General features: G+C 37.1%; 1 protein-coding gene across 1 annotated transcript in view; it reads left to right on the forward strand.

The window, feature by feature from the left end:
• LOC101117547 (glycerophosphodiester phosphodiesterase domain-containing protein 4-like) overlaps positions 1 to 20,245 on the forward strand; it is a 118,010-nt gene that overhangs the window by 55,075 nt on the left and 42,690 nt on the right. The window contains exons 11-12 of the mRNA XM_027960073.2: positions 10,656 to 10,877; positions 11,890 to 12,044. Coding sequence (XP_027815874.2) covers positions 10,656 to 10,877; positions 11,890 to 12,044 — 377 coding nt within the window. The remainder of the gene's footprint in view (positions 1 to 10,655; positions 10,878 to 11,889; positions 12,045 to 20,245) is intronic.

Here is a 20,245-nt window from a genome sequence, read left to right on the forward strand (position 1 = left end):
GCAAACTCTGGGAGACAGTGAGGGATAGGGAGTTCTGACATGCCGCAGTCCATGAGGTTGCAAAGAGTCAGACACAACTAGGCAACTGAACGACAACAACATCAAGAGCTCACATCCATTGCCAACATTCATTGGATCATAGAAGAAGCTAGAGAATTCCAGGAAAGCATCTAATTCTGTTTCATTAACTATGCTAAAGCTTTTGTGTGGAATAAAACAAACTGTGGAAAATTATTAAAGAGATGGGATTATCAGACCACTTTACCTGCCTCCTGAGAAACCTGTATGCAGGTCAAGAAGCAATCGTTAGAATCAGCCATGGAACAACGGGTTGGTTCCAAATTGGGAAGAGAGCACATCAAGGCTGTATATTGTCACCCTGCTTATTTAACTTACGTGCAGAATCATGTGAAATGCCAGGCTGGGTGAACATGAGCTGGAATCAAGGTTGCAGGGAGAAGCATCAATAACCTCAGATAGCAGATGATACCACCCTTTGGCAGAAAGTGAAGAGGAGCTAAAAAGCCTCTTGATGAAAGTAAAAGAGGAGAGTGAAAAAGCTGGCTTAAAGCTCAACATTCAGAAAATGAAGATCATGGCATCCGGTCCCATCACTTCATGGCAAACAGATGGGAAAACAGTGGAAAGAGTGCAAGCATCTTTTAATTTCATGGCTGCAGTCACAGTCCACAGTGATTTTGGAGCCCAAGAAAATAAAGCCAGGCATGCTGCAGTCTATGGGGTCACAAAGAGTTGGACACGACTGAGTGACTGAACAAGAGCTCACTTGTGTCTGGAAGATACTCAAGTTCTAACTAGCCGTATTAGAAGATAGACTTTTTTGGACATATGGGAACTTCAGCAAAAACCCCAGAAAGGTCACACCATAATAACAAGCCTAAACCAGCTCTAAATTAAAGGCTATTTTAGACCCACTTAGAAAAAATCCAATTGATTTGTTCATAATATAACCCCCCCCCCCCCCCCCCCCCCCAAAAAAAAAGCACTTCCCTTGTAGCTCAGTTGGTAAAGAATCTGCCTACACTGCAGGAGACCCGTGTTCAATCTCTGGGTTGGGAAGATCCCCAGTAGAAGGAAATAGCAATCCACTCCAGCATTCTTGCCTGGAGGATCCCATGGACAAAGGAACCTGGCAGGATACAGTTCATGGGGTCCCAAGAGTCAGATACAACTTAGAGACTAAATCACCACCACCAAGCAAACAAACAAACAAACAAACTAGGAGAGACAACAATACTCAGACGTCTAACAGTGTAACAATTACAGTGTACAAGATCCAGTAATAAAGTTACTGTGCCTACAAAGAAGGTTGAAAATGTGGCTTAAAGCCAGGGAAAAACTATACATAAAGATCCGGGGTGGGGGGCGGGGGAAAGAGTTGATAGAATTAAGAGAAAGGGAGTTTTCAAAAGCTATTCAAAGTATATCAAGGATTTAAAGAAAAATAACATAATGAGAGAGATGTAAGATATAAAAATAACTGAATAGAATTTCTAGAACTGAAATTTCTATGCCATCTGAAATTCTTCAGTATTTGTTGATAGTTTGTGTATTTTGAGTAATGGCTCTATATCACCAAGGTGGTTGAATGAATGGATATAGAGTTGTTTATAAGATTTTTTATTATCCTTGTAATGACTTTGGGATCAATGGTTATATTCCATTTTTTCATTCCTGATTTTCATAGTTTGTAATTGTTTCTCCTCCCCTGCCCTAGAGATTTATGCATTGTATTGATCTAATTACAGATACAGTATGTGATTTTGTTGATTTCTGCTCAGATCTTTATGTTTTCTTTCTTTTGTTTGTTTTGGGTTTGATTTTAGGTTTTATGTAGCTTGCAAAAGGGTCAATTTTAGGTTACTTTAGTTATTTTTTCTTTCCATTCAGTTCAGTTCAGTTCAGTCACTCAGTCATGTCCGACTCTTTGCGACCCCATGAATCACAGCACGCCAGGCCTCCCTGTCCATCACCAACTCCCGGAGTTCACTCAAACTCATGTCCATCGAGTTGGTGATGCCATCCGGCCATCTCATCCTCTGTCGTCCCCTCTTCCTCCTGCCCCCAATCCCTCCTAGTATCAGAGTCCTTTCCAATGAGTCAACTCTTCACATGAGGTGGCCAAAGTACTGGAGTTTCAGCTTTAGCATCATTCCCTCCAAAGAAATCCCAGGGCTGATCTCCTTCAGAATGGACTGGTTGGATCTCCTTGCAGTCCAAGGGACTCTCAAGAGTCTTCTCCAACACCACATTTCAAAAGCATCAATTCTTTGGCACTCAGCTTTCTTCACAGTCCAGCTCTCACATCCATACATGACTACTGGAAAAACCATAGCCTTGACTAGACGGACCTTAGTCGGCAAAGTAATGTCTCTGCTTTTCAATATGCTATCAAGGTTGGTCATAACTTTTCTTCCAAGGAGTAAGCGTCTTTTAATTTCACGGCTGCAATCACCATCTGCAGTGATTTTGGAGCCCCAAAAGATAAAGTCTGACACTGTTTCCACATCTATTTCCCACGAAGTGATGGGACCGGATGCCATGATCTTCATTTTCTAAATGTTGAGCTTTAAGCCAACTTTTTCACTCTCCGCTTTCACTTTCATCAAGAGGCTTTTAGTTCCTCTTCACTTTCTGCCATAAGGATGGTGTCATCTGCATTTCTGAGGTTATTGATATTTCTCCCGGCAATCTTGATTCCAGCTTGTGCTTCTTCCAGCCCAGCATTTCTCATGATGTACTCTGCATAGAAGTTAAATAAGCAGGGTGACAATATACAGCCTTGATGTACTCCTTTTCCTATTTGGAACCCATCTGTTGTTCAATGTCCAGTTCTAACTGTTGCTTCCTGACCTGCATATAGGTTTCTCAAGAGGCAGGTCAGGTGGTCTGGTATTCCCATCTCTTGAAGAATTTTCCACAGTTTATTGTGATCCGCACAGTCAAAGGCTTTGGCATAGTCAATAAAGCAAGCATTTAGTACTATACATTTACCTCTAATACCACCTTAACTGTATCATAGATTTTGATGTGTTGTATTTTAATTTTTATTTATTTTGAAATATTTAAAATTTCCCTTTAAATTTCTTTCTTGTTATTGTTTAGTTGCTAAGTCCTGTCTGACTCTTTGGGATCCATGGACAGTAACCCACCAGCCTCCTCTGTCCATGGAATTTCCCAGGCAAGAATACTGAAGTGAATTGCCATTTCCTTCTCCAGTTGTCTTCCCAACCCAGGGACTGAATTTACATCTCCTGCATTGGCAGGTGAATCCTTTACTTCTGAAACACGAGGGAAGCCTGACCCATGGTTTATTTAGAAATTTTCTTTCCAAATTTCCAGATGGTTTCAGATTTTCTAGTTATCTCACTATTGATTTCTAATTTAATGCTGTTCTGGTCTGATTACATTCATTGTATGTTTTAATATTTATTGAAGTTCATTTATTTTATGGTTCAGAATATGACCTGAACTGAACTGAAGCAATACCATAAGTTTATCTTTCTCTCTCTGACTTACTTCCCTCAGTATGGCAGTCTCTGGTCTGTCTATGTTGCTGCACCTGGCATTATTTTGTTCTGTTTTATAGCTGAGTAGTAGTCCATTGTATGTATGTACCACATCTTTATCCATTCCTGTTGGTGGACATTTAGGTTGCTTCTGTGTGCTGAATATTGTACACAGTGCTGCAGTGAACACTGGGGTGAATGTGTCCTTTCAGGCCATATTTTCCCCTATGTATGCCCAGGAGTTGAATTGCTGGATCAATGGTAGCTCTATTTTCATTTTTTAAGGAATCTCCATTCTGTTATCCACAGTGGCTGTACCAGTTTACATTTCATCCAACAGTCTAGGAGGGTGCCCTTTTCTCTACATGCTCTCCAGCATTTTTTGTTTTGTGCATTTTCTGATGATGGCCATTCTGACCAGTGTGAAGTGATACCTCATTTAAGTTTTGGTTTGCATTTCTCCATTAATTAGTGACGTGAGCATCATTTCATGTGCTTTTTAACAATCCATATGTCTTTGGAGAGATGTCTGTTTAGATCTGCCACCCATTTTCTAATTGGGCTGTTTGTTCTTTGGCTATGGAACTGCATGAGCTGTTTGTATATTTTGGAGATAAATACTGTGTCGGTTGCTTCATTTGTAAATATTTTTACAAATATTAAAGGGTCTTCTTTTCATTTTGTTTGTGCTTTTGTTTTCTGTGCAAAACATTTAAGTTTAATTAGGTCCCTTTTGTTTATTTCTGTGTTTACTTTCATTATTCTAGGAGGTGGATCAGAAAAGATCTTGCTGGGACTTCTCTGGCAGTCCAGGGGTTAAGACTGTACAAGCCATTTACTTGCCCTTGTGGCTCAGCTGGTAAAGAATCTGCCTGCAATGTGGGAGACCTGGGTTTGATCCCTGGGTTGGGAAGATCCCTGGAGATGGGAAAGGCTACCCTCCAGTATTCTGGCCTGGGGAATCCCATGGACTGTGTAGGGGTCACAAAGAGTTGAACAGGACTGAGTGACTCTCACTTCACTTCTTCACTTCATGTTTAATAATACATGTAAATTTCTTGTTAATGATATCTTTGGAGCTGGCATAAATCATCTTGCTTTTTAAAGGTGCACTTTTGGGAGCCTTTCACATCATTAAAAACTTTGGTGACTTCATCATTCACTGTTACTCTAGAAGCCATAGTGCCTGCCACTGAGGCTGTGGTGGAGGCTCCCAGAAATCATCTTAATTTTCTTTAGTTGGTTCGTTTTTGATAACTTTTCATGGTTCATAATCTCTCATTACGTTATGTCTCTTCCTTAGCCAATATCGGCCCAAAAGTTGGTTTGGGTTCTTCCATAAGATGTTGCGCAAAACCTGAATGAAGTTTTTGCCCAACCTTGTATCATGGCCTAGATCAGGCGCTGACAAACTGCAGCCTACTGTCTAAATTCAGCCCAGTGGCTGTTCTGTGTGGCCTGAGAGCTGTGTATGGTCTTTGAATTTTTAAATCACTGGAGAAAATCAGAAGAATAATGTTTCATGATGTGTACAGCTCACATAAAACTCAAGTTTTTAGTGTCAGTCAATAAATTTGTATTGAAACACAGCCATGCTTATTCACTTATGAATTGTCTATGGCTGTTTCTGCACTGTAATAGTTCAGTAGTTGAGACAGAGATGTGTCTCATACAAAGGAAAAAAAAATATTTGACACTTGTCTCTTGACACATAAGTTTGCTGAACCCTGGATAAGGAACTGTTTATGTTTTATAGAGCTAAATTTCTCCTTAGAAGATTTGTGAATAGAATTATAAATTCAGTCTTAGAATTTCAATGTGGATTACCGCATAGACTTAAGAACTTTGTTTAAGACTTAATAAACGGTAGGATGACCCTTCAGTAAAAACTGAAACATAACTTTCTGGCCAATTGTTGATTTTGGTCTGATCAGGGCAGTCAGTGTTGATGATCTTCATAAGCTAGGATAAGGACACAAAGAAAGTAAATATAGAACCAGAGAGAGTACATTTGGATATAACTGGTTAATAGCTCACAGATACTGAATGAATTTATATCCTCCCAACTGTCTGAGGTTGGGAATTTTTTTGAAAAATAAATGATATGAGGAGGGAGGTGGGAGGGAGGTTCAGGATTGGGAACTCATGTACACCCGTGGTGGATTCATGTCAATGTATGGCAAAACCAATACAGTATTGTAAAGTAAAATTAAAAAAAAATAAATAAAAAAGAAAAATAAATGAAATAGATATATTGGTTGGACTAATATGAGGTATAATCAATCCTTGTTATGTTAAGTCTGCCATTACAGTTGGGTTAGATCTTCCTTAAATTCAGCACTAGGAAGATTTTAGGCAAAAGTTATCAACACAGATAATGTGAACTCTTACAGGTTTGATTCTAATTATTCCTGCTCTTTTCCCCTCAGGAATTCTGCTGCCATGACCATTTATTTACTTTTTGAATCAATATACTAGTGTCCATACTGATAGTCAAATAATATTCAGTAGAATTTTCTGCAACTCCTGATACTAATTTTTCTGTGGTCCTTTTATTCTGGCTATTCTTTTGCAAAGAAGATTCCTAGCATAAAAATTTTAGGAAAGGGCTGAGGAGAACAAAGAGGTGTTAAGACAGTGGTCTCAAAGTAAAAGTTATAGGTTGGTTCATGGAAAAGGACTTAATATTGTTAAAAATTCCCACCATTTGAGTGGTTTTAAGCACTAAGCAATCTGATTTTTTACCATAGTGGGATGAATAGTAAAGGTAGTGGCACTTGTTTCAATAAAAAGTGATATTGCTATTTATATTTTTGGCTAGTTCTCAGGATTACTTGTTGAGTGGTAGTGTTTCCTTCTAAATGGAGTCATTGAGAAGATTTTGCATAATTGTCCTTTTTTTTAAAAAAATGAAGTATAATTTACTTAGAATATTATATTAGCTTCAGATGGACAACACAGTGATTTGATATTTTTATGCTTTACAAAATGATCACAGTACGTCTGTTTACCCTCTCACCATAAAAATTATTACAGTATTATTGACTATATTCCCAATGCTTTATAACCTCCTTATTATTGTTTATCTTATAACTGGAAATTTGTCCCTCTGAATCTCACCTGTTTTATTCATCCTCCCTTCCCTCTGGCAACTACTAGTTTATCCTCTATATCTGTGATGCTGTTTGATTTTGTTATGTTTGCATGCTTTGGTTTTTAGATTCCATATAAAATTGAAACTTCAAGCATGTAGAATAGCTTGAGAAGGACAGGTGTTAACTCTTTTCTAAAAATTAGATATAATCCACCTGTTAAACTGGCTGGCTGGAGCTGGAGTATTGTTGTCGGGAATTTTAGGTTATCAGTTTCGTTACTAGTAATTGTTTTGTTCATGCTTTCTATTTCTTCCACATTCAGTCTTGAGAGATTGTACCTTGCTAAGAATTTATCTATTTCTTATAGGTTGTCAATTTTATTGGCATATTTTTATTTGCAGTTATTTCTTACAATCCTTTGTATTTCTGTGGTGTCAGTTGTAGCTCCTCTTTCATTTCTTATTTTATTTGGGCCCTTCATCACTTTTCCTGACTATTCTGGCTAAAGTTTTATGAATTTTGTTTATCTTTTCAAAGAACCAGCCTTTAGGCTCATTGATCTATTCTTTAGTTGTTTTAGTCTCCATTTTGTATATTTCTGCTTTGATCTTCGTTATATCTTTTATTGATGAACACTGGATTTTATTTTTTCACTTTGTACTTTCCTTTAGGTGCATATTTTCAGATTTTCTTTTTTTACCTGAGGTAGACTTATAACACTATAGACGTCCCTCTTAGAATTGTCTTTTCTGCATCCAGTAGATTTTTGGATCTCAGGGTTTCCATTTGTCTCCAGCTATTTTTAAAATTTTGTCTTTCTGATCTGTTGGTCACTCATTGACTGTTCAATAGCATATTGTTTAGCATCCATGTGTTTGTGTTTTAAAATTAATTTTTATCAGAGTATAGTTGCTTTACCCTATTGTGTTTCTACTGTATAGCAAAGTGAATCAGCTATACATATACATATATCCCCTCTTGTTTGTATTTCCTTCCCATTTGTCACCATAGAGCACTGAATGGGGTTCCCTTAGCTATACAGTAGGTTCTCCTTAGGTATATATTTTATACATAGTACCAATAGTGTGTATATGTCAATCCCAACTTCCCAATTCATCCCACACATCGCCCTTTTCCCCTTGGTGTTGACACATTTGTTCTCCACATCTGTATCTCTATTTCTGTTTTGCAAATAAAATAATTATACCATTTTTATATTCCACATATATGCTAATGTTCATATATGATATTTGCTTTTTTCTTTCTGACTGACTTTACTCTCTGTGACCATCTAGATACATCCACATCTCTACAAATGACCCAATTTTGTTCCTTTTTACAGCTGAGTAATATTCCATTGTATATATGTATCCTATCTTCTTTATCCATTCTTCTGTTGAGTGACAGTAGAGGACCCTTGGACTGGAGAGTCTTATGTGGGGCCTAGACCCCATAATTCTGGGGAGAATATTCTGCAGTTGTGATTATCCTTCCTTTTGTGGATTGCCTCCCTGACATATGGGTCTTAACTGTATAACGTCTCTAGATTCCTTTTTTATATCTGTAATTGTGGAGATGTTCTCTACTAGTTTTTTTTTAAAAAAATTAATTTATTTTGGCTGTGCTGGATCTTCATTGTTGTGTTCTGGCTTTCTCTAGTTGCAGTGAGTGGGAGCCACTTTACATGGTAGTATACATGCTTCCCCTTGCCGTGGCTTCTTTTGTTGCTCAGCACAGGCTCTAGGTGCACAAGCTTCTGTAGTTGCAGCACTCAGGCTTCAGTAGTTGTGGCACAGGGTCTCCTTAGCTGTGGCTTGCGGGCCCTACAGCATGGGCTCCACTAGTTGTGACACACAGTCTTAGTTGCCCCACGGCATGTGGAACCTTCTGGACTAGGGATTGAACCCATGTCTCCTGCATTGGCAGGTGGATTTCTATCCCCTGTACCACCACAAGTCTTTAGCTTCTTCTCATAGATACTTGTTCTGCCAGTGGTTGTAGTTCTGGTGTGTCAATGGGAAAAGGACAGTGGAGGGTTTTTCTGTGCTGCCATACTGGCCACGACTCTAATTGTCCTGTTTCTTAACAAATTAATAAGCTGGATCATCTAGCAGCCCATCTACTTGTAATTTCTCTAAGCACAGACATAGAGAACTGAGAACCATTTAATACTGTTTTTTACTTGAGAAACAAGGTGTTTTGTGGAGAATTTGTCTTTATTTCTAGCGTGTTACTTACTAGAGCCTTTTTCAAATGTTCAGTCATAGGCTAGAGATAGTCTAAATTGGCTTTGTCCCATTCCAGTATATTTTTCTGAGTATTTTAAGGTGAGACCTGATTTATATAAACTATTAGATTACCCATATTACTACTCAAAACTACTGGAATCTAGTTTTAAACCCTCCTGTTAATCTTGATAGTTTTTGCTATTTCAATTTTTTTTGTTGTTGTTGTTCAAGTTGTCCTTAAGGGAAAGGCTTCATGAATATCCTTGTATAATGGATTTCCTATTCCCTTTGCCATTTGGGGGCATTTTAGAAATTAAGCACAAATGAGTTATTTAAATCTGTTTTTGATCTTTCCCGTCCAGTTTTTTCCACTGTTTTCCCCACAGGAAGGTCTTGCAGTTAAGTGAATCATTTAGTCTAGAACTGGTAGAGTCTAAGGAAATCTTGAGTTATGAAGCAAATTCCTATGTTTATGAGGATTAAGAAAAGACTTAATTATTTACTCAGCTCAGATCTCGATCATGGTTTAATTCAATACTGATGATCTTCCTTGTTGGCATTATGAAATATGATTCTTTCTTTCTTGAGAAAAAAGTGAGAAAGGGCGGCTTTCTTAGGGTGTTATGGGAATGAGAAGAAATACAGAGGGTAGAATAAAATGAAGATTAAGTTGTGTTGAGACAAAGGAAGAATACTTTAGTCTTGAGAAAATGTGAGGTAGCTACTGCTTCCTTCTGAAAGATATCCATCTGTCACCAACTTTACCAACAAGTGATCTAAAATTGGCAAATAATGGTAAAAGTAGCCATCTACTAAGTTTAATATAGACCATGTATATATATATATACGGACTGAGGTGTAAGATAAAATGCTGTGTCTTAAAAAAGCTGACAGTTCCTGCTGTGATAAAGTTACACTGAGTAGAAGTAGAAAAGTGAGGGGACTGTTGTGAATTGTGCAGTATTCTGTGTACCAGACATTCTCCTAGAACCAGAAAATATTTTACAGTATTTAATCATCAAAATAATCAAGAGAAATACATAGATTATTCCTCCCCTTTCCCATTTTGTAGTTTGAACAATAAAGACTTTGAGAATATAAATGATTTTACCAAGGTTACAAAGCAAGAAGCATATGAAGCCAAGATTTGAATTTGGTTTAAGACATATATAAATAAGTAAGTATAGAGAACAGAATTAAAGAGGCATAAAATTAGTCATTGGAGTTTAATGCCATCAAAGCCTCTTTAGTTCAGAAATTTTGCAGGACGTCTTCATGAGGAGGTAGCATTTGAACTAAGCTGTGCAAGTAGAGGAAAGGTTTTTAACAGGTGAATGTGGCAAGGGAGGCAGATGTATGATAGAGGTGGGTTTGAATCCAATTCAATCTGAAGCTAAAGCGTATTTCTTCTTCTTCTTTTTTTTTTTTTTTCATTGCCCATAACTGGAACAGTGAGAGGGAATGTGGGAAACCACTGAAACTAAAAATGAATTGTATTACCTTGAGTTTTAAAAAAGTTTGAAAAGGGAGCTGTAGAAAAGAATAGGAAGAACCTTTAGTGCAAATAAAACAGGTTCTATGATATAGATTAAATCATTGCAAATACCATCACTTCCAATGGAAATTACATCTAATTTCTCTTCTTGGCAACTCTTATCTCAGGACCAGTATTTCAGAAGTCCTGGTGGGTTGAATGGTAATGGATCAACACGGAGGTAGGGCTGGGTGTGGGGCTAAATGCAGGAGAATTGGAAAATGCTTTTGATAGGAGCCAATGTTTTCTCTGATATACTTATTTTTAGATCAAACCATTTTTTCGTATGAAACCCTTATCAGAAGCTGATAAGGAAAGAGCAAGAAATCAGAAGATTGCTAAACTAACTGATTTATTGGCAATTGCACAGAAGGAAAAAAAATTGGTGATATTTGATCTTGAATCTCCTCCTTCAAAACATCCTTCCAGATTATCATATATCCACCTTGTAGTAAGAGTGATCCTTGACTCTAAGATTGAGCAACATCTGGTATGTCTATCTCAGTATTTATGATAGAGGTTGGGAGGTGGCTTCTCCCAAGAGCATAGCACTTGAGCCTGACCTACCTTGTAGATCTTTCCTGGGATCCTTAAATAATTCTGCTCTCTATAGAAATGGGAGTTGGTTGCTTATACAGCTACATGTGGCAATCTAAGAATGACCCAGTTCAATTTACATCATTGGGGAAAACATTGAGGCTGTTTGCTGTTCCAAACCAAATGAAATGTCACCAGGGTGTTAAAAGGGAATGTGTATGATTGCTACACAATGTGACCTTCACCATCACCAACATACATCTATTAGAAAGGGCCTGGGCATGGAACACTAAGGCTTTGAGGATTTGGTTTTCATTAGTAATATAGAAAGGACATCTGGTTCTTATTTGAGCAGAGATTTGTTCATCATGTTTCTGAGAATTTGCTGCATTTTGGCAGCTAATCATTCCAAATGTCTTAAAATTTCAAAATATGGAAAAATGCTATGAGTAAAACAAGTTTGTATCTCTGCAAATAGAACTATTTCTACAGATGAGTCATAGTAGCATCCCCTGTTAGCAGGATATGACTCTGCTCAAAGATGATTTTTAGCATCATCAGCCAGAGGAGATGTTTATAAGTCTGACTTTTTATCCACACCTACCAACTCCTCATCCACTTTGGCTAGTATGATATCACCATGGACCCTTGGTCCCATGATGTTAACTGGGAAAACTCAGCTCCAGAACAACCTTGGTGAAAGCCTCATTATAGGAGTTCATTAAATGCTGTATGGCAGAAACCAACACAACAATCTAAAGCAATTATCTTCCAATTTAAAGTAAATTGTAAAAAAGTTCATTAGACAATGTTAAGTCAGGTTGACTCTTTCACCAAAGGCTGGAATCTCTCTGCTCCCTGTAAAATGTACCCATGCTGGAATGGGTCTCCTCCCATTCTACATGGGGCTGTTTGTGTCTAGACTGCTGATTATCCACTGAAAGATGTTCTATTTCTCCTTATAGATTGCTTGGTTACCAGGTTCTGAGAGAGAGTATATCAAGAGCAAAGCTCCTGGTTTTCAGCACGTGGGCACATTTTATACCCTTGAGGAACTTGCGGAGGAAAATATCACTAGAATAAATGTTGACTACAAGAGATTGTACTACAATGGATTGAGGTAACTGATCATACCTCTTTTGGTATGTATTGCCTTACTTGCACAAAATCTTCATCCCAGCCAAGGTACTTAGGTTCCTCCTCAGGATATCTGTGTGTGGTTATCTGTTTGGAATTCCCTATTTTCCTCCTCCTGCCCCTCCCATCCTCTGCCAACAAACATTTATCAATTATAGGCTCTCTTCCTGGGACAGTCTTCAGCCCCTTATCCTTGTGCTCCAATCTCTTATCACTGTTGCTCTTTTTCTTTTTATATAATGTTATATCAGTGGAAGTCAGAGCTCAAAAGTTGATGATTTCCTCTGCCATTGCCAGATAGATTACAGTACCTTATAAATGGCTTTTTGATGCAGATATCTAGATCTCATAGAAATAACCCAGGCATAATTAAATCATTATTTCAAAAACCATAAAATTGGCAGACAAATGGATAAGAAAGCTGTGGTGCATATACACAGTGAAATATTACTCAACTATTAAAAAGTGCATTTGAATCAGTTCTAATAAGGTGGATGAAACTGGAGCTTATTATACAGAGTGAAGTAAGTCAGAAAGAAAGACACCAATACAGTATATTTTCGCATGCATATGTAATTTAGAAAGATGGTAATGATGACCCTATATGTGAGACAGCAAGAGAGACACAGATGTAAAGAACAGACTTTTGGACTCTGTAGAAGGCAAGGGTGGGATGATTTGAGAGAATAGCATTGAAACATGTATATTATCATATGTGAAACAGATTGCCAGTCCACGTTCAATGCATGAGACAGGGTTGGTGCACTGGGATGACCCTGAGGGATGGGATGGGGAGGGAGGTGAAAGGGGATTCAGAATAAGGAACACATGTTCACCCTTGGTAGATTCATGTCAATGTATGGCAAAAACCACTACAATATTATAATTAGCCTCCAATTAAAAGAAATAAATTTAAAAAAATAAAAGGGAAAAAAAAACAACTTAAAACACCCTAGTATGAGAATAAAGTAAAATCATTTATATACCACATTTATAAATATATAATTAGGGACAGATTTTCTGAATTAAAAGCACCTGGAAATGAAATGGTAACTTTTTCAAATTCAACTGTTATTAGTCATTGCTCATGTTAATCCCTATACCCTTTCTATTCAATTTTAAAATAATTTTTCAGATAATTCTAAATGCTCCCAAGACACAGCTTCCTTGGAGATACAGATGTAGATGTACATAGGCATCAGTTAAGAGATGTAGATATCACCATAGCTGTAGTTATAGATGTATATCCAAAATCTCTTGGGGTTATTAGGAGTTCCCATAGATACCTTTTTGTATTTAAAGCCATGAACTTGGCTGCTGGATGCACTTGTTTTACTTTTCCTGGCTCTTTGACCATAGGGGAATTGATCAAAAATATGTCATTTTTTTTTCTTTCAACATTAGAAAATTATATATGTATATGTATTTCTGTCTCCTTTTACTTATTTTCATATAGGAAATGTTTCTAGTTAAATTTTTTCTCATAATTATTATTTAGATTACTAGTAGTTGAAATTAATTATAATAGCTTCCATTTATTGAGATTTTAGTATGTGTCAAGTGGTTGGTAGACCACAGACTCATTTTCAAATCCTGGCCTACCCATCAGACAAGTGATGACCACACTGATGACTTGGACAAGTTTCAGCAAAGCGTTATCCCCATAACAAAATTTTTATAATCAAGTAGGGTATTTTCTAGAGTTTCTCTCTGAAGGATCTCACCCCTTATTCCTGTCTTGACTAATTAGTTTATTCCTGTGAATGGTTCTGAGAAGCAGCGTGTCCTTGGAGAAGTTTCTCTTTTTGTTTAGCTGTGGTTGAAGGTGGGTTGGACCAATAGGAGACACTACTAACTTTGGAGAGTGTTCAGTTCTGTGTTGATCAGGACTCTTCCTCCACATTGTAGGATATTTAGCAGCCAGTGATGCATCATTGTGACAATCTCAAATGCCCTAGATATTTCCACACGTCATCTGAGAAAATGATTATTGCTCTCATTGAGAACCATAGGCTAGATGAATGTGTCCAGATGCATGTTCAACTTCAGCCCAGGATTTTGTGATTATTTAAGGAGATGCAAATGCTGTCCCAACACTCAGGCATATCTTCACTCTTAGGAACTGGTAAGCAGGGCTGTCCACGTGGCACGCCAGTCAGGCAGTCAAAAATGGTGTACCCTCAGCACAAAGACATATCACAAAAATGGCACCAAAAAACTCAGGTTTCCATATGTGACTTCTTACATAGCCAGCAAAATGATAGAGTATTAATCCAATTTGAGAACCCACTTAGTTTGAAAATAAAAGCCATATCTCATTTGAACTAACCTGTATCTCACTATTGAAAGATTTTGAGACCTGCAACTTGTTTGTTGCTGCTGTAGGGCAAGCTTGCCAACCTCAAGGCTAGGTACTTGAAATCAGCAGCCATAAGCAGTAGAAATACTGAAACTGACTAGTGCTCTTTCTGATGATTCAGTGACTTATTTCACCATCTAAACTTTACATGGTTTAATATGACACTTTGGAAGTTACTTGTTTTGAAAAATTGTCTATAATGAATCTTGTTATTGAACATCAAAAAAGAAAAGCAGTTTAATTTAGCTCAGCAAATATTTCCCAAATAGTAATATGTATATAGACCAACTAGTTTTAGTGAAAAGTCAACACAAGCAAGATATGATTCTTTTTGTAAGGAAATCCATATAGTCTAGTAGAGGAGTATAAGGGTTTTTTAAATATAACTATACTACAGGCTAGATCATGATTATTCATGAGCCAGACTTTATTCCAAGCACTTCTCAAGAAACACTGAATTTTAAGAAATTCAGCAGTTGTACCTTGTTAGTCATATACTGTTTAAATCAGAATATTTATTCCAATTACATTTCCAATGCAGTCTCTGTGTTCATTTTGAGCAGACCACTAATGCACTAGACCACTAGTATTCATTTTGATCAGACCACTAATGCAAGACATTGTGACCTTGCCATTTTGACTGAGAATGCTTTATTTATTTATTTATTTTTTAATTTTTATTTTTACTTTATTTTGCTTTACAATACTGTATTGGTTTTGCCATACATTGACATGAATCAGCCACGGGTGTACATGAGTTCCCAACGTGTTTTAACAGGAACAGGAACTAAAAAGCCTCTTGATGAAAGTGAAAGTGGAGACTGAAAAAGTTGGCTTAAAGCTCAACATTCAGAAAACGAAGATCATGGCATCTGGTCCCATCACTTCATGGCAGATAGATGGGGAAACAGTGAAAACAGTGTCAGACTTTATTTTTGGGGGCTCCCAAATCACTGCAGATGGTGACTGCAGCCATGAAATTAAAAGATGCTTACTCCTTGAAAGAAAAGTTATGACCAACCTAGACAGCATATTCAAAAGCAGGGACATTACTTTGCTGACTAAGGTCTGTCTAGTCAAGGCTATGGTTTTTCCTGTGGTCGTGTATGGATGTGAGAGTTGGACTGTGAAGAAGGCTGAGCGCCAAAGAATTGATGCTTTTGAACTGTGGTGTAGGAGAAGACTCTTGAGAGTCCCTTGGACTGCAAGGAGATCCAACCAGTGCATTCTGAAGGAGATCAGCCCTGGGATTTCTTTTGGAAGGAATGATGCTAAAGCTGAAACTCCAGTACTTTGGCCACCTCATGCGAAGAGTTGACTCATTGTAAAAGACTCTGATGCTGGGAGGGATTGGGGGCAGGAGGAGAAGGGGATGACAGAGGATGAGATGGCTGGATGGCATCACTGACTCAATGGATGCGAGTCTGAGTGAACTCTGGGAGTTGGTGATGGACAGGGAGGCCTGGCGTGCTGTGATTCATGGGATCACAAAGAGTCGGACACAACTGAGCGACTGAACTGAACTGAACCAAAACTATATGCATACAAAGATATCCTCTGATTTGTTTCTGATGTGGGGATTTTAAATGTTTTTACAAATTTTAATTTTGAGATGAAAATTCCCATAAAATTAACCAATTTAAAGTAACAATTCAGGAGAATTTAGTACATTCAGAATGTTGTTCAGCTGTCACCTCTAGGTCCAGTACATTTTAGTATTAGTGTTAGACATTTTTATTTATAGAGGTTTATGAATTGTACTAACCATTTCAAAAAACCAAATTTTAGCTTCATTAGCTATATTCTGTTGCAAATTTTCTTTCCTATTTCATTGACTGCTGTTATTTTTATTTTCTTTTTTATATTTCCTTTAGGTTTACTTTGCTCTTCTTTTATTAGTTTCTTTAGGTGGAAAATTAGGCACGTTTGAGTCTAAATTTTCTCTTCTAGCATAAACGTTTAAAGCTATAAATTACCATACCAGCATTACTTACATTCCACAACATCCAATTTAAAATATTTAAAAATTGTTTTATTTCCCACTTGACTCATAGATTACTTAGAAATGAATTGCTAACCTTTTAAAGATGTATTACTGCATCGATCCTTAGTGTTATTTGCTTTTGACTTAAATTCATTGTGTGTGTGTGTGTGTGTGTGTGTGTGTTACTCATGCAGTTGTGTCCGACTCTTTGTGACCCATGGACTATAGCCCTCCAGGCTCCTCTGTCCATGGGATTTTCCAGGCAGGAATACTGGAGTGGGTTGCCATTTCCTTCTCCAAATTCACTGTGACCAGAGAACAAGTCTCTATGACTTCAATACTTTAAATGTATTTAAACTGGTCTCCTTGCCTACTAAATCATTTGTCTTGATGAATTTCCCATGTCCACCTAAAAATTATGAGCTCTCTTCATTTCTTGGATGTGGTATTCTGTAAATATTTGTCAGTTTAGTTCGGTTGACAGTCTTTTTAAACATTTATACAGTATTTTCCCCTTCTTTTTCTAATGCTTTTGTTTGTTGCATATCAAACTCCCACACAGCATAGAACTTACCTACTCTGAAGCTTCATTATTAATTTCAAAGGTACAGCAGTCAATCAAGAGGTTTAGAGAAAGCCAGGAAAGGTCAGTCATTGATTTCAGCTTTGCAGGCTTTTTCTTTTACTGGATTCATACTCTATGGCCTACAGTAATAGATAAGAGCTCCAAGTGAGTTTTTGCAGAGCTGTTTCACTTAGAGGGGAGCATTTACATTACAGAACATCTGCATTTAATGTTCCCAAAGAGATATATAGTTTATGTGACCTTCTCCAGGGAACCATGCCTCATAAATCCACATTCTATAATTACTTACAAAATATATAATAAACATTCAACTAGGAAATTCTTTTTAAAAAATATTCTATGCATGAGGCCTCTCTTCACAGTAAATATTATTCTCTTTAGAATAGAAGTAGCTTTCATATTTACAAGATTAGAACATTGTCACCTGCCTTCTTACTTCTGTGAGCAGTCTGCCACACCAGAGAAATTAAGGTCTCCAAATGCCTCATCTGTCAATTATGGAGACAGAGGTATTGATATCTCCCACTCTGGTTGCTGATTTGTGTTATTTCTCACTTTAGCTCTGTTTATTGTTATTGTTATTATGGTGGTTGTTTGGCTTCTTATATTTTAAACACTTAAAAAATACATTTACATTTAGAATTGTTGGATCTTCTTGGTGAATTCACCCTTTCATTATGAAATATCCATGGTCTCTGGTTATAATTCGTGTCTAAAGATTGCTTTTATTAATATTGCTACATTTTCTTATAGTTAGTGTTTGTGGTTTTTTTTGTCCTTTGTCTTTCAACTGCTTTGCATATTTATGTTTAAAGTGCATCTTTTATAAACAGAATATTGGTTCTTGCTTTTATATTTATGAGGACAATGTCTATTTTTTAATGAGAATCATTGGTCCATTAGTATTTAGTGTACCTGATATACTTGGGTTTACATTATAATTAGGACCATTTTTTCCTATGTATCCTCTCTAATCTTGGTGAGTTGTTTTGGTTGTTCTTTCCTATGTTTTAATTTTTTAGTTAATTTCTAATTCTTTAGTGTTCTTTTCTGTCTCTTCTATAGGCTTTTACATTTTTGAATTATTTTTTAGTGGTTGCTCTAGGGATTATAATTATTATTATAATCTGTAAATTAATATTATTCTATAATATAAAATACAAAATATTAAAGCCTTAAGACAACACAGTTCTATTTACTACCTTCTGCCCTTTGTGCTTTTCTTGTTATAATACTTTTGGGTTTTTTTTTTCACTCTCATAAATAAACCGTTATTGTCTTTTGCTTACATTTTTTACCAACTATCTTTCACTTCTGTGCTTCACTCACTTGTACTGTCATGTGGTCTCTTCATTTCTCCTAATTCAGCATTTTTTTCTATTTTTTATTTTTATTTTTTTTTAATTTTTATTTTTACTTTATTTTACTTTACAGTACTGTATTGGTTTTACCATACATTGACATGAATCAACCACGGGTGTACATGTGTTCCCAAACATGAACCCCCCTCCCACCTCCCTCCCCATAACATCTCCCTGGGTCATCCCCGTGCACCAGCCCCAAGCATGCTGTATCCTGCATCGGGCATAGACTGGCGATTCATTTCCTACATGATAGTATACATATTTCAATGCCATTCTCCCAAATCATCCCACCCTCTCCCTCTCCCTCTGAGTCCAAAAGTCTGCTCTACACATCTGTGTCTCCTTTGCTGTCTTGCATACAGGGTCATCATTGCCATCTTTCTAAATTCCATATATATGTGTTAGTATACTGTATTGGTGTTTTTCTTTCTGGCTTACTTCACTCTGTATAATCAGCTCTAGTTTCATCCATCTCATCAGAACTGATTCAAATGTATTCTTTTTAATGGCTGAGTAATACTCCATTGTGTATATGTACCACAGCTTTCTTATCCATTCATCTGCTGATGGACATCTAGGTTGTTTCCATGTCCTGGCTATTATAAACAGTGCTGCGATGAACATTGGGGGTACATGTGTCTCTTTCAATTCTGGTTTCCTCGGTGTGTATGCCCAGAAGTGGGATTGCTGGGTCATAAGGCAGTTCTATTTCCAATTTTTAAGGAATCTCCACACTGTTCTCCATAGTGGCTGTACTAGTTTGCATTCCCACCAACAGTGTAGGAGGGTTCCCTTTTCTCCACACCCTCTCCAGCATTTATTGCTTGCAGACTTTTGGATTGCAGACATTCTGACTGGTGTGAAGTTATAATACTTTTCATATAAAACCCAAAGTTGTTGTTGCTTAGTCACGCAGTCATGTCCGACTCTTTGTGACCCCATGGACTGCAACATGCTAGGCTTCCCTGTCCTTCACCATTTCCTGGTGCTTGCTCAAACTCATGTTCGCTGAGTTGGTGATGCCATCCAACCATCTTGTCCTATGTTGTCCCCTTCTCCTCCTGCCTTCAATCTTTCCCAGCATCAGGGTCTTTTATAATGAATCAGCTCTTCTTATCAGGTGGCCAAAGTGCTGGAGTATCAGCTTCAGCATCAATCTTTCCAATGAATATTCAGGATTGATTTCCTTTAGGACTGACTGGTTTGATCTCCTTGCAGTCCAAGGGACCCTCAAGAGTCTTCTCCAACACTACCAGTTCAAAAGCATCAATTCTTTGGTGCTCCAGGCTTTTGTATGGTCCAACTCTCACATCCATATGTGACTGCTAGAAAAACCAAACCCAGAGTACATTTGTAGTGTATTTTGAAAAATAGTCTATAGTATTTTTTAAACTTTTTATTTTGAAATGATTGCATGTTAACATGTAGGAAATAATACAAATGATGATGTGATGATGTGTTACTCCATTGGTAAAACTTGTAATGGTATGATACCAAAACCAAGCTATTGATATTGATAAAACCCACCTATCTTACTCAAATTTCCCAAGTTTTACTTACATTCATTTTATGTATGTTTTGTATATATAGTTCGGTGCAGTTTTATCATATATATGTTTGTGGTTCTTAACAGCACAACCAAGATAGACTGGTTTAATCACCAGAAGTATTACTTTTTTTTTTTCCTAGCACAATCAATTTTAATTAGCATTGCTCATTATGAGAAATGATAAAGTATCAGTCATTATAACTGCAAGTGTTGACAATTATTCAAAGTCATTAACATCTCAAGACCTAAGATAATACAGACTTACTGAATTTTAAAGATGTGGAGGTAAGGTAGGGAAAAGTTTTCTAGGAATACCTTCAGTTTTGCATAGGCTCAGTAAAC

Source organism: Ovis aries, chromosome 21 (assembly GCF_016772045.2).
Source record: "Ovis aries strain OAR_USU_Benz2616 breed Rambouillet chromosome 21, ARS-UI_Ramb_v3.0, whole genome shotgun sequence".
NCBI classification, from domain to species: domain Eukaryota; kingdom Metazoa; phylum Chordata; class Mammalia; order Artiodactyla; family Bovidae; genus Ovis; species Ovis aries.